The sequence below is a fragment of the Coregonus clupeaformis genome, chromosome 7, assembly GCF_020615455.1.
Source record: "Coregonus clupeaformis isolate EN_2021a chromosome 7, ASM2061545v1, whole genome shotgun sequence".
NCBI classification, from domain to species: Eukaryota; Metazoa; Chordata; class Actinopteri; order Salmoniformes; family Salmonidae; genus Coregonus; species Coregonus clupeaformis.
In genome coordinates, this window is record NC_059198.1 from 26,434,278 (window position 1) to 26,446,998 (window position 12,721).

Sequence of the window (12,721 nt, forward strand, 5' to 3'; positions counted from 1 at the left end):
ATATAATAAATACAACATAGGCTACCACATACAAATGTCCTAGTGCAGCTTTCTTTTCCTTAAATACATTTTATTACTTTAAGAATAACTGTGAGAAATGCATCCGCAATCTCTGTACATTTAGTTTTATTGTTTTCCCTTGGGTTTGCTCAAAAAAATGAATGATGAACTGGGCTGAGGAATATGATGCTGCCTCATAGTGCACTTGAAACCCAAAATAATATGATTAGTCCATAGGCATCCTTCAGTTTGCATCTCTAATATGCTTCAATGTTAAGTTCCTTAGGACTCCTTGTCTCCAGATCCCCATTTTCATTTGTTCCTGTTCTAGATCACAGTTCTTCAATGTCAATAATAGAGGCACATTAGAAATACTGCCACTTTCCAAGGACTGTGTCTTTGATTGCATCAACAAACTGAATTGGCACCCAGTAGATCCAATACTGAGAGGCTTCTGTTGGACCCAACTGAAACGCCTAGGAAAGTGAATGAGAGAAAAATAATTGTACCATAAATGACAGTAAGATAGCTACTTTTGAAAAAATACACAAAGTAATGTATGTGTTTATGGGAAAAAACATACATTACATCAACTGTCAATCTGGCTTGTGCAGTTTGTAGTAAGGAAACGTGTTACCATCATGTGATAATCCTCATGACCTTCAATGGGTTCAGTCACCACATGTTTGATGGAGCCCATAGGGATTTTCTCTGTCCTCTCTGTAGGAAAGAATATAGACAGATAAGAGTGAGCGCCATAACACTTTTTCCTTACACACGATCCAACCAAACCAGGGGGTCATCTCACCCTTAGTTCCAATCCACAGTTGATCTTGTTCCAGTTTGAAGGTGAGCCGAACTTTTCCACCAGATTTGTTGTACATTCCAGCTAAAGGCACTGTTGGTAAGCGTTCCTGTGTAACAAATGAGAGATCACTATGCTGGTCATTTGCGAAAGAACAAGGAAGTCATTCACAACAACCCATCTCCAAGCTCCTGACAGTGATACAGTGTTCCAGTTGAAATATCTGTGAGAAAAATACATAAACATTGCAATATACAGTGAGTATACAAAACATTAGGAACACCTGCTCTTTCCATGATAGACTGACCAGGTGAAAGCTATGATCCCTTATTGATGTCACTTGTTAAATCCACTTCAATCAGTGTAAATGAAGGGGAGGAGCCAGGTTAAAGAAGGATTTTTAAGCCTTGAGACAATTGAGAAATGGATTGTGTATGTGTGCCATTCAGAGGGTGAATGGGCAAGACAAAAGATTGAAGTGCCTTTGAACGGGGTATGGTAGTAGGTGCCAGGCGCACCGGTTTGTGTAAAGAGCTGCAACACAATATTAGGAAGGTGCTCCTAATGTTTGGTATACTCTGAGTAAAAGAACCATACTTTCCCAACCATCGTTAGGGTTTTGATGAAAATACTCACCTTTGTTCCTTTAACAGATAGCATTATGTCCTCTGGTTTGCCTTTGTCCAACACCTTTCTGTGTTGCTGAAATTCAAAACATTATTATTTTAAGTTCACAGTTGAATAAAAAATATCATAACCTGTGACCATACCTTGGGCAAAGAAGCTGTTGTTTATTTACAAATATGGAAATCAAAAGACGTTGAAAAGTCCTACTTTTTGCCGACACAAAGGTTCCTTTTTGTTTTCTTCAGCTTTAACTTCCTGCTGAATAACCTCTTTTGGAGTATTTACAGCTAGTACATCATTTATTGTAGATCCCACCACCATTATTTTTGCACCATTTGTAACTTTAATTTCACGTAGCGTCTTATCTTCTGGCAGCAGTCCCTTGTACATTACTTTCTGCATAGCAGGTGGAAGACCTATTAACATATGAGAGAAAAAGAGAGCGTGGGAGAGATGCATAAATAAACAGTGACTGTTATACGTATCCAAGTAGTTAGTACGCAAGCCTAAATAACTACTTACCAGTGAGTGAATGGATCCGCTCTTTCAGTTTGGCTCCAGTGCCATCTAAAGGAATTTTGAGATCATACTTATTCTTGTTCCAAATAATCTTAAGATCCACCATCTCCTTTCCTTCATCACTGTCATCTCCATTGCTGACAGTAGGGTCCTGATTTGAAGAGCTTTCCCCGGCATCATCTGTCCGAGACACAGTTTCCGATACTTCAGCATTCCCTTTGCCAACATTTTCACACAGTTGTTGTGGCTCTTTCAACGTGGCTTCAGTTTCCATTACGACTTCTTCACTTCCTACGAACGGATTAAGAAAGGCACAGCTTAGCTGAGAATTCTCAAACCCACAAGAATTCTCAGCCAGGCACAGCTATGTCAAAAGCATAGTTGGTCAAAGCTCAATGTCTGGGAAAAGTTTGTCACATTAGGTCTTCTCAGCCAAGTAATAGCTAGCAAGTATGGCTTCATGCAGGTCGTTGTTTGTTATGACAAAGCAGCTGCAAGCAACTGGCTGGTTGACCTATTTGGTATTCTGTGGGTCGTTTAGCAACGTTAGCTAAGTCTGATATCTCACGTGTCTGTTAACGAGTTACTGTAGCTTATTTGCAAACAGAACGAACTTGCTAGTTACATAGTCATGCTAGCTAAATTAGCTGACACATCCAAGCTACATTTGCAGTCAGATAGAGTTAGCTAGCTAGTTAACATAACTTGCTAGCTTATACATACCTAATATAGCTAATGATAGCTACATGAGAACTTAGAGATAGCTACAATTATTACATTTGTCCTAGGTTTCTAGAATCAAATTACAACTTATGTAACCGTAGCTCTAGTTATTTTGGCTCTGTAACAAAATCGAAAGAGCTAACGTTAGCTAGCTAAATATGGTTGGCTAGCAGCTAGCCAGTGACCAGGATAACCGGGCGAACATTGGATTATGAAGAAAATATGATTTGAAATCCCATTGACATGTTCAATTTGCACCAACACCAGAAAGACGATTAAATGACTAAGCTAATTAATTGAAAATTGATCAATTGCATCGCATAGACATTTGGGAAAGCATAACATTATATTTTCTCAATACCCACCATCCTGGGTCGCCATGATGATTGTGTACAATATGAAGTGAGACTGCTGGGAAACGTACGCGCTGACGTGTATTGGCCCTACGGGGCTTCCATAGCCTGTAAAGCGTTTGATAAATCTCAACTGTTGGTTTGTAATGAAAGTCATTTGGCATTTGTCTACCTCACGACAACGACATACAGCTTGGTCGTATTGTATGCAATCACGAGAAACTTCGCTAGCTAGCTAGCTATTAGATACATAGCCTACTACAACAATCTACCAAATGTGCTAATGGTAGGGTTATGCTAAATCGGCTCGTGCTTAGAACTTCTTCACAGAGAGAACGTGCGGAAGAAAAGTTACCATATGGACTTTTGAAGAAAAGTAGCCGAAAAGTGCATGTCCAGCAGAGGCGTGGGGTCTCTAGATTCTATGGTTTTTGTATTTGCTTAGCCATCTCAGAAATGTCTGGTCGACGCAAGAAGTGTACCTGTTGGAAAAATCTTATTTCATTGCATTGAGTGCAATGAATGTAGCGACCTGGGACATCTACCAAGAGGTGGTGCAAGAATAATATAATCATGGCAGACCTCAGGATTTACAACGTTGTCATTCTGGGACTAGGATTTCTGTTCATTTTCACTGCCTTCACCACCTGTGGAAACATTGAAGTAAGTCAAAGGACACACTTTCACGTGTGTGACCTCAGCTGAAGTCGTAACCTAGGCAAACTATATTGACTGATAATTTGTTTTGTTTGGTAGAGTCAATATCACTGGAGAAAATTCACACCTACCCATTAATATTTCAGATATTAGCAACTTCCTAGCTAGCTAATTTTTCTGAAGTTGACAGCTGTTTGACCTCTCCCCTTCAAATTACATGTCATGTAGGCTACATACTCTAATTAATCAGAAATATAATATATGTTGTCATTTGACATGTTTGTAATCTATTGACTGATCAGTTGTTTGTTTTGCTAAATAGTCAAGTTCACTTGAGACAATGGACAGTTAACCATTGATAACTGCTATCTGAAGTTGGTAGCTTTTTGATATCTGATTTCTTTTTTTACATTAGACATGTCGTCATTGTTTATCATTCATGGTACATCAATATTTATATATTTCGTAATTCCATTCTTTTACTTTTAGATATGTGTGTATTGTTAGATATTACTGCACTGCTGGAAATAGGAACACAAGCATTTCGCTACACCCGCAAAAACATCTGCTAAATATGTGAATGCGACCAATAACATTTGATTTTATTTGAATTGTTGTCATTTTGCAGTCATGCTTCGTTTTTTTCAAGTCCATTGCCTTTGTCTCTCAAGTTTAAGAACTTTTACCCCATGATAAATTGCATCAGTTTATTTTCCAGTGCATCTTCCAGCTCACATGATGTCCTCAGCTGCCTTGTCAGTGGTGCATTGTTGGAGGAGTCCTGGGTTAGGCACATCTTGTGTTTCCAATTTCTTCATTGGTCAATAGATTGTCATGCCAAAATAATTACTCAAATTAATAAATGTAAAGGTCAATATCCACAGGGCACATTGGTAGTGGTGGCAACAATATTTGAGAACATATTTTATATGTTCTTATGCTTCACATTAATATCCCATTTCTCCTCTATTTTAAAGCAAACCATAGTTAAAAGCCTGGACAATGATACCTTCACTGGAAGTGGTTATCACAGGTGAGTTGGATGGTGTTACCATAGGCTAAATATTGGAAAACCACATTATCCCAGCGAAATGAGTGGGGGAGATAATGTGCATCTTTCAGAATCATTGACCCTTATACCAGACACTAAACTTTTCTCTGTACTGTTTTCTTTCTGTCCTTGTACAACAGCCTTGGAATCATCTATGGAATGTTTTCCTTTTCAAATTTGTTAGCTCCAACTGTTGTTGCAATAATTGGACCACAGTTTACAATGTTTTTCAGTGGAATTCTTTACAGGTGAGTATCAAGAATTCTAAAGGAATGATCCCCCCCAATCATTTTCTATTTGCAGATCAGTAGTTGATTGATATTTCTGAAGTAGTTGTCTAGTTATAACAAGGTCATGTGCTGCTGTTTGTTATGGTTCCATTATTTTCCATAGTGGTTACGTAGCTGTATTCATCACCCCATCAACATGGTCCTTTTACTTCACCTCAGTAGTAATCGGCATTGGAGCAGCCAGTAAGTCTGGTTTCTTGGGATCTCTCCTTTGTTCCCTCTGCTATCTGGTTAACATTCCCTGACTACAGAATCACTCACATCATTACATATTGGTACAAATATGTTTTTACATTGAACTGTCATGATTTACATGACAGTTTGGTATAAAGTAATATACAAAAGTATGTGGACACCCCTTCAAATTAGTGGATTCAGCTATTTCATCCACACCCATTGCTTACAGGTGTATAAAATCGAGCACACAGCCATGCAGTCTCCATAGACAAACATTGGCAGTAGAATGGCCTTACTGAAGAGCTCCGTTACTTTCAACGTGGCACCGTCATAGGATGCCACCTTTCCAACAAGTCAGTTCGTAAAATGTCTGCCCTGCTTGAGCTGCCCATGTCAACTGTAAGTGCTGTTTTTGTGAAGTGGAAACGTCTAGGAGCAACAACGGCTCAGCCGTGAAGTGGTAGGACACACAAGCTCACAGAATGGGACCGCCGAGTGCTGAAGCACGTAGCGCGTAAAAATCATCTGTCCTCAGTTGCAACACTCACTACCGAGTTCCAAACTCTGGTAGCAACGTCAGCACAAGAACTGTTTGTCGGGAGCTTCATGAACTGGGTTTCCATGGCCGAGTGCAATGCCAAGTGTTGGCTGGAGTGGTGTAAAGCTCACCGCCATTTGACTCTGGAGCAGTGGAAACGCGTTCTCTGGAGTGATTAATCACGCTTCACCATCTGGCAGTCTGACGGACGAATCTGGGTTTGGCGGATGCCGGGAGAACACTACCTGCCTGAATGCATAGTGCCAACTGTAAAGTTAGGTGGAGGAGGAATAATGGTCTGGGGCTGTTTTTCATGGTTCGGGCTAGACCCTTTAGTTGAAGGGAAATCTTAATTCTACAGCATACAATGACATTCTAGACAAATCTGTGCTTCCAACTTTGTGGCAACAGTTTGGGGAAGGCCCTTTCCTGTTTCAGCATGACAATGCCCCTGTGCACAAAGTGAGGTCCATACAGAAATGGTTTGTTGAGATCGGTGTGGAAGAACTTGACTGGCCTGCACAGAGCCCTGACCAACCCCAATGAACACGTTTGGGATGAATTGGAACGCCGACTGCGAGCCAGGCCTAATCGCGCCCAACATCAGTGCCCGACCTCACTAATGCTCTTGTGGCTGAATGGAAGCAGGTCCCCGCAGCAATGTTCCAACATCTAGTGGAAAGCGTTCCCAGAAGTGTGGAGGCTGTTATAGCAGCAAAAGGGGGACCAACTCCATGATTTTGGAATGAGATGTTCGACAAGCAGGTGTCCACATACTTTTGGTCATGTAGTGTATGTTTCACCTCTTTGTGCATATTCCTAATCCAATCCAAAATTCTCTACGTGGCTCTGGAGTCTACTATTCTCTTACGCATGCCATTCATTCTTAACACATTTGTAAACTTAATTGTACCCATTTTTTGCTGTCGGAATAATGATTTGTAAATTGTAAGTACATCAAATGCGATCCAGGCTCTGTCGCAGCCGGCCGCGACCGGGAGACTCATGGGCGGCGCACAATTGGCCCAGCGTCGTCCAGGGTAGGGGAGAGAATGGCCGGCAGGGATGTAGCTCAGTTGATAGAGCATGGCGTTTGCAACGCCAGGGTTGTGGGTTCGATTCCCACGGGGGGGGCCAGTATAAAAAATAAAAAAAATGTATTCACTCACTGTAAGTCGCTCTGGATAAGGGCGTCTGCTAAATGACTAAAATGTAAATGTAAAAATGATAGTAATTACACAGTATTATAAACAGTTATCAATATGAGTACGGCAGATCAAATCCAGAAGGAGCACATGACCTGCATGCATGGTAAAGCGTATTGAGTGTCTTGTCAGTTGCTGAGCATTGGACAAAGGTTAACATGGTTATGATGTCTGAAATGGAGCTTGTTAATGACTTACATCAAAGGGAAATGCCGGGGTTATGTTCATTATCTCTGATCGCAAGCAAAGCAAACATTTTACAAATGGGAGACCTAAATGAGAATTCTTAGGTCACAAATTCAGATGAACCGAGTTGTTTGATAATGTTAGTTTGTGACAAATAAAAGAGACACATATTTACCCTGAATAGATCCCCGATACTGCATTTTGATCAATTCAAATGTCATTAAATAGCAACCATCTCTATTCATTACATCTGCAGTTCCTAATCATAATGTATCCCTTTCATCAGTGCTTTGGACAGCTCAAGGACACTTCCTTGTGGAGAACTCTGATGCTTCCACCATCAATAGGAACACAGGGATGTTTTGGGCCCTTTTACAGTGCAGGTATATTAATAGTATATATTAACGGTAGACTACATAATAATGGCAGTCATTTCCATTATTTGGTGGCCTAGAGCAGAAGGTGTAATCGTAACACGTTGTTTTATTTTTCAGCATGTTATTTGGCAATCTTTACATTTATTTCGATTGGAATGGAAGTACAGAAATCTCAGGTATGTGCATGTGAAGATCATCCAATGGGAAAATATGGAGAAAATAGAGCTAACATTAATGAAAACTTGCAATTGCTTCTTTGTTTTCATTTAGGATATGACTCATGCGTCCTTCCAATATTGTTGCCCTACTTAGTAATGGAGTGTGTTCTCTGTTTGATACTGTATTCTTTGTTATTGATGTCCCTCTCAGATAGGAGCAGAAATACTATCTTTATAGGTCTGCTGGTCACCTCAGTGCTGGGAACACTCAGCTTCCTGGCTCTGAGAAAGACTATTCCACCAGAGGAGGAGATGCTCAACGAGGAGGAGGGCCAGCCTTTGCTCTCAACTCACATGATGTTAGTTAATTTCCTAATTTATTGACAGTACTCTCTCACTGTAACCTTATTCCAATGGGAAGCCATGGCACTGCGTTGGTGTCTCTATTTTAAATGGTGGTTATTCATTTTGCTAAGAATTTGAGTATCACAGTATGGAAAATAATGTATTTGTCTTGCTAATTTGATCATTTTCCCTCTTAATGATTTGCAGGTATAAGCAAAGAGCCAACTCTGCAGTACAAGATGCAAAGTCAGAATTCAGTAAGTTAATATAGCTTCACAGGCTCATGTGTTATTATACAATCAATCATTGATCTATTCCTTAGGGTTAAAGGACACATCTGTTACCTCATTTATGTTGTTTCACTGATTACTATCCTGTTAGTCATCCAAAGCAATTCCTTGTGTGTTTCCTTCTCTTCAGAGACAATCCTGCAACTGCTCAAAACCAAAACCATATTGCTCCTGAGCTGTTGCATGGCATACAGTGGTAAGTAGATTGTACTGCACAACCAAAAGTCCATCCATTTCTGTCAGGGGAATAGTGTTTTTAGCAGTGTGTTGTCATCGTAGGTCTGGAGCTGGCTTTCTATAGTGGTGTGTATGGGACATGTATCGGGGCAACAACAGAGTTTGGAGCGGCAGCTAAAGGCTTGATTGGGATCTCTGGAATCGTGGTGGGGATTGGAGAGATAGTTGGTAGGTTTGTGTTGCCCAGTGTAACTTTTACCCATCACTCTATGTTGGTGTTACTATCTAACAAGGAACTAGTTTGACAATAATCTGATGTTATTTGTCAGGTGGAGGCATCTTTGGACTAGTATGTAAGAACAACCGCTTCAGACGGACATCTGTGGTCTTCCTGGGGATGGTCGTCCATTTTATCGCCTTCTACTTGATCTACCTCAACATCCCAGATGATGCCCCTGTGGTTTTAAAAACTAGCACACTGAACAAGCCATATCTGACACCAAGGTATTGTTTTAATATAAAACACACTAATAAAAACAGGGCTGTATATTGTTTTTATATTAATCAGAAATCATGTCAGTTGAAAACGACCTGTTGTAACCCCCTCACAGTTGAGTGTGTCCTATCTGTTTCCTAGTATCTCCATCGCACTGCTGTGTAGTTTCCTGCTTGGACTCGGTGACAGCTGTTTCAACACTCAACTGTACAGCATCTTGGGGCGTGTTTATGCTGAGCAAAGCGCGCCTGCTTTTGCCATCTTCAAATTCATCCAGGTAACCCCCGAGAGAGCTTGATATAGCTGATCATTTACTAAAACGTATGTACCAGCAACTGATACTGTGGTGCGCTGGGTGTAGTTCATTGCAGTGTAGTTGATTAATAACGTATGGCTGTTGTTTAGGTATGCATAGGCCGATGTATCCCTTGTGTGGTTATACTGTAAGAATAACTAGAGGGAAGGACGATTGAAGGCCGTATTGTGTTGGTCTATGTAGCCACACAAACATGCATTATTATTCTATAGCTGTATGTACCAATTCATTTATTACAGTAGTATTCTGTAAGAACTCACAATCTAAGATACAATTAATACATTACTATAACATAGTAGTAACACAGTCAACTCTTTGTATTACTTTCAACATGTTTTTGTTTTCTTTCCTTTGCCAGTCCATTTTTGCAGCAGTGGCCTTTTTCTACAGTGGCTACCTGCTGTTGACATGGCAACTGCTCCTTATGGTCATCCTGGGCTTCATTGGAACACTCTGCTTCTTCATGGTGGAAAGAATAAAGAACTTCTCTGTAGACCTACAACAAGAGTATTAGGACCCGTCGTGTGTTAGACTTACATTTCTAGGTTTTTTAACAGGAAAGCTACTTTGCACCTTCACTGTCTTAGCTTTAACTTATCTTGCACAACACACTAATAATATTATGAATAAATAATATGCCATTTAGCAGACACTTTTATACAAAGCGACTTACAGTCATGCGTGCATACATTTTTTATGTACTTTTTTAACTACAGAGAGGTTCCTATAGGATTGTGTATGTGTAATATAAGTTGTAACCACTCACCTGATGTATTAGCTGTCTTTATGATTGCTCTCAGGGTTGTTATTTAAGTCTCATTGTTGCATATTCTGTGGTAGTGTGATTATACGTCATACATTTCGTAACTTGATTAAATTGTTTTTAGATGTTTATTAGAATGTAAGATCCATACGAAACAGAAGACATGTAAATATTGAGGCTTATTGAATGATTTTACAGTTTGAGAAAATATGTAATAAGTGACAAAAACATGCTAGCTATGTATGGAAAATGCTGTGTTGAAATGTGTATAGATAGACTAGGTTTGAACAATTTTGTCTATGACAATTCTCAACATCCACCATGCCAAAGCTTGCGAGAGCTATCCAGTGATGTTTTGGAAAGAATTTAGCCTTGTAATAATACAATTACTGTACAACTTATTGTCAGTGAGCATGTAGATGTAGTAGTAGAGTAGTTTAAAAACACATCCATATGCATGAACATTTATGGCATCCTTTTACTTACATTTGACATGTTTTCAGTCCTACATACTAAGTGCCTGCTAATGTTTTGGTGGTTTGTATCTGTTATAAAGCGATGTCTACTATTGTAAAGTTCTAAACTTTTTGGATTAGGTATAAGTAACCTATTATTAAGGTGCAATATGAGTTCCTGTCCTCGGTGGCAACGTGAAAACACAAACACAATCAGATGTTTTAATTTACACCACCTAGTGCGTTTGCTTGTACCTCTTCTTCGGTTTGTGTTGGTAGACATCACGGGGCACGCGCTACACTTTATGTTTTTACTGGGAATTGAAGTTCTAGATCGCACATTCAATATCAGAGGTTATTGTGTGGGACAATGACATGCAATACAAATGATGCTCAGAAGATGGTGCTAAGATACCACTGTAGGCCTCAATTTAGATTAGATTGAAGGAAACAGTAACGTTGATCATACAATCAAAAGCGCTCTAATTCAACTCATTGCAGCTATTCCTTTTTAAAGACTGTCAGGTAGCACCTATACTGTTGCGGTTCTCCTTTTCTTAGATACAGGAAACGGATATGTTAACTCAGTCCAAGCGTAGACACATTTGCATCCTCATGATAATGCACCTCTCTTTTTTCCTCCCATGCAATAGGTTGCGTGTGCTGTTTTCTATTGCAAGTCCTTTCTGGTACTGTACGTCATTGTAAATGTGTGGTACATATTGCTAAAGGTGATGCAGACTTTCAGCCTAAAATATTTTCCATTACAAATGCCCACCTTAAAATGCATCTATGTCAAACATTTTATTACACTTGCAACAATTTAGATAGAAAGCTAAAAGGAACTGGATAAAAGTGATTGAACTGTTAGTACTCCCTAAAAGTGATGTATATTTTCTCCCTCTAACAAGGACATTTTAATGTTGATCACTGGCAGGAAGATGTGACATCACTTCAGTTCATTTGTTTTCCAAGCAAGGTTTAAGAGCAGGGCCCATAAATCATAGAGGTGGACGCTGAGCCTTAGAGAAGCAGTAAGGGCACCAGAGGTCCCACAGTACTTCACAGGTAATTGAGTATTGATTGCATTATAATCAGAATCCTAAAGTGTTCTTCCTTTGTGCTATTTTCTAGTCAATTGTGCAACTTGATCATTTGCATACAAACATAAAGAAGGATGTGTGGTATAAGTCCTGAAATGTACATTACCTATTGGAATCTACAAGTGCTCACTTGGTATTTCTAACACTAACTGGACTGAAGCTTAACATAAATTTAACACAGAGACGTACCTAGGTATTTGAGCTATTAAATGGCAATGACAGAAAGTCGTATAACTCAATAAATTGACATTTTCAAGACAACCTTTGAGCTGCCTTTATCCTCAACAACAAGGCTGTTAAAAGTCATTTCCATCACTTGCATTGCCTGTCCGAAGTATTCAAAGTATGACATAGCTGTGAATGCCACAATGCTTTCCTGCATGCTTGCTCAATACAAGCATGACAAGCTGGCATAGCAGACCTGTGGCTCTGTGAAAATGGCCTTTCACAATCCCCTCCGGTGTCACCACACTTCTATCTTGGCCTTTGTTCAAAAACAGCCTGTCACAAAACCGCCACAAAACTGTGAAATAAATTATGCTGAGTGCCTGTCATTCCAACTGTATACTATTATTGATGGTTAAACTGTGGCAAATGCCTCACAATTTTCTGCATGATAAACCATCACTATGTGTGTCACTAGTCAGGTAATCTTTATTCAAGCTTCACCAGTTAAGCGAAGAGCTTTGAAGGGAAAAAAGTGTTTGTGTTTTCTACAATAAACACTACAAAACATGAACTTCATCCTCAGAAAATAACCCTAAACAAACCCTATTTTTGATTGCTCAACACATATATGACATCAGAGGCTGGCTCTACTTTGTGGGTGTGTATTTCCAAGGAAGCTGCAACGTACGTGTTTCAAGGAACAGCGCAATGAGGAAGTAGGCCTACCACTTTTTTCTTCAGAAATTCAACCTCCATGTTTGCATGAGGGTTCTACTGCTAACACTATTTAGCCTATCAAACATCAGATGCAATGAAACTTTCTGACTATTTGACTATTTTGGGAAGCCATTAGAAGATAAGTAACTTTTAGAGGCTGGAGACTAGTTTGACGACCTTGATGTGTAATCTAGATGTTATTCCTCAATATTTCAACTGAAGTAC

General features: G+C 39.6%; 2 protein-coding genes across 2 annotated transcripts; one reads left to right on the top strand and one right to left on the bottom strand.

Moving 5' to 3' along the window:
• Window positions 1-109: 109 nt before the first annotated feature.
• Window positions 110-3,137, bottom strand: LOC121550744 (ubiquitin domain-containing protein UBFD1-like). Its single transcript, XM_041863104.1, has 7 exons — window positions 3,040-3,137; window positions 1,955-2,242; window positions 1,640-1,848; window positions 1,442-1,507; window positions 809-914; window positions 638-720; window positions 110-476 (listed from the first exon to the last, which is right to left on the bottom strand). Exons 1-7 carry the CDS (start codon window positions 3,053-3,055, stop codon window positions 366-368), a joined length of 879 nt encoding a protein of 292 aa, XP_041719038.1. The 5' UTR covers window positions 3,056-3,137; the 3' UTR covers window positions 110-365.
• A 47-nt stretch (window positions 3,138-3,184) lies between these two features.
• On the top strand, window positions 3,185-10,628 carry LOC121550742 (UNC93-like protein MFSD11). Its single transcript, XM_041863099.2, has 13 exons — window positions 3,185-3,690; window positions 4,662-4,717; window positions 4,876-4,983; window positions 5,129-5,208; window positions 7,418-7,514; window positions 7,626-7,684; window positions 7,878-8,025; window positions 8,219-8,268; window positions 8,432-8,497; window positions 8,581-8,706; window positions 8,808-8,982; window positions 9,116-9,251; window positions 9,649-10,628. Exons 1-13 carry the CDS (start codon window positions 3,601-3,603, stop codon window positions 9,802-9,804), a joined length of 1,347 nt encoding a protein of 448 aa, XP_041719033.2. The 5' UTR covers window positions 3,185-3,600; the 3' UTR covers window positions 9,805-10,628.
• Window positions 10,629-12,721: the final 2,093 nt, after the last annotated feature.

Excerpts from the sequence above, each read along its gene's own strand:
- LOC121550742 (XM_041863099.2), top strand. The coding sequence starts at position 3,601 with ATGGCAGACCTCAGGATTTACAACGTTGTCATTCTGGGACTAGGATTT. Across the intron at positions 7,515-7,625 it reads TGGGCCCTTTTACAGTGCAG|CATGTTATTTGGCAATCTTT; the intron begins GTATATTAATAG and ends TTTATTTTTCAG. Across the intron at positions 8,983-9,115 it reads AAGCCATATCTGACACCAAG|TATCTCCATCGCACTGCTGT; the intron begins GTATTGTTTTAA and ends TCTGTTTCCTAG.
- LOC121550744 (XM_041863104.1), bottom strand. Across the intron at positions 1,849-1,954 it reads GCGGATCCATTCACTCACTG|GTCTTCCACCTGCTATGCAG; the intron begins GTAAGTAGTTAT and ends ATATGTTAATAG. Across the intron at positions 721-808 it reads ACTGTGGATTGGAACTAAGG|AGAGGACAGAGAAAATCCCT; the intron begins GTGAGATGACCC and ends TCTTTCCTACAG.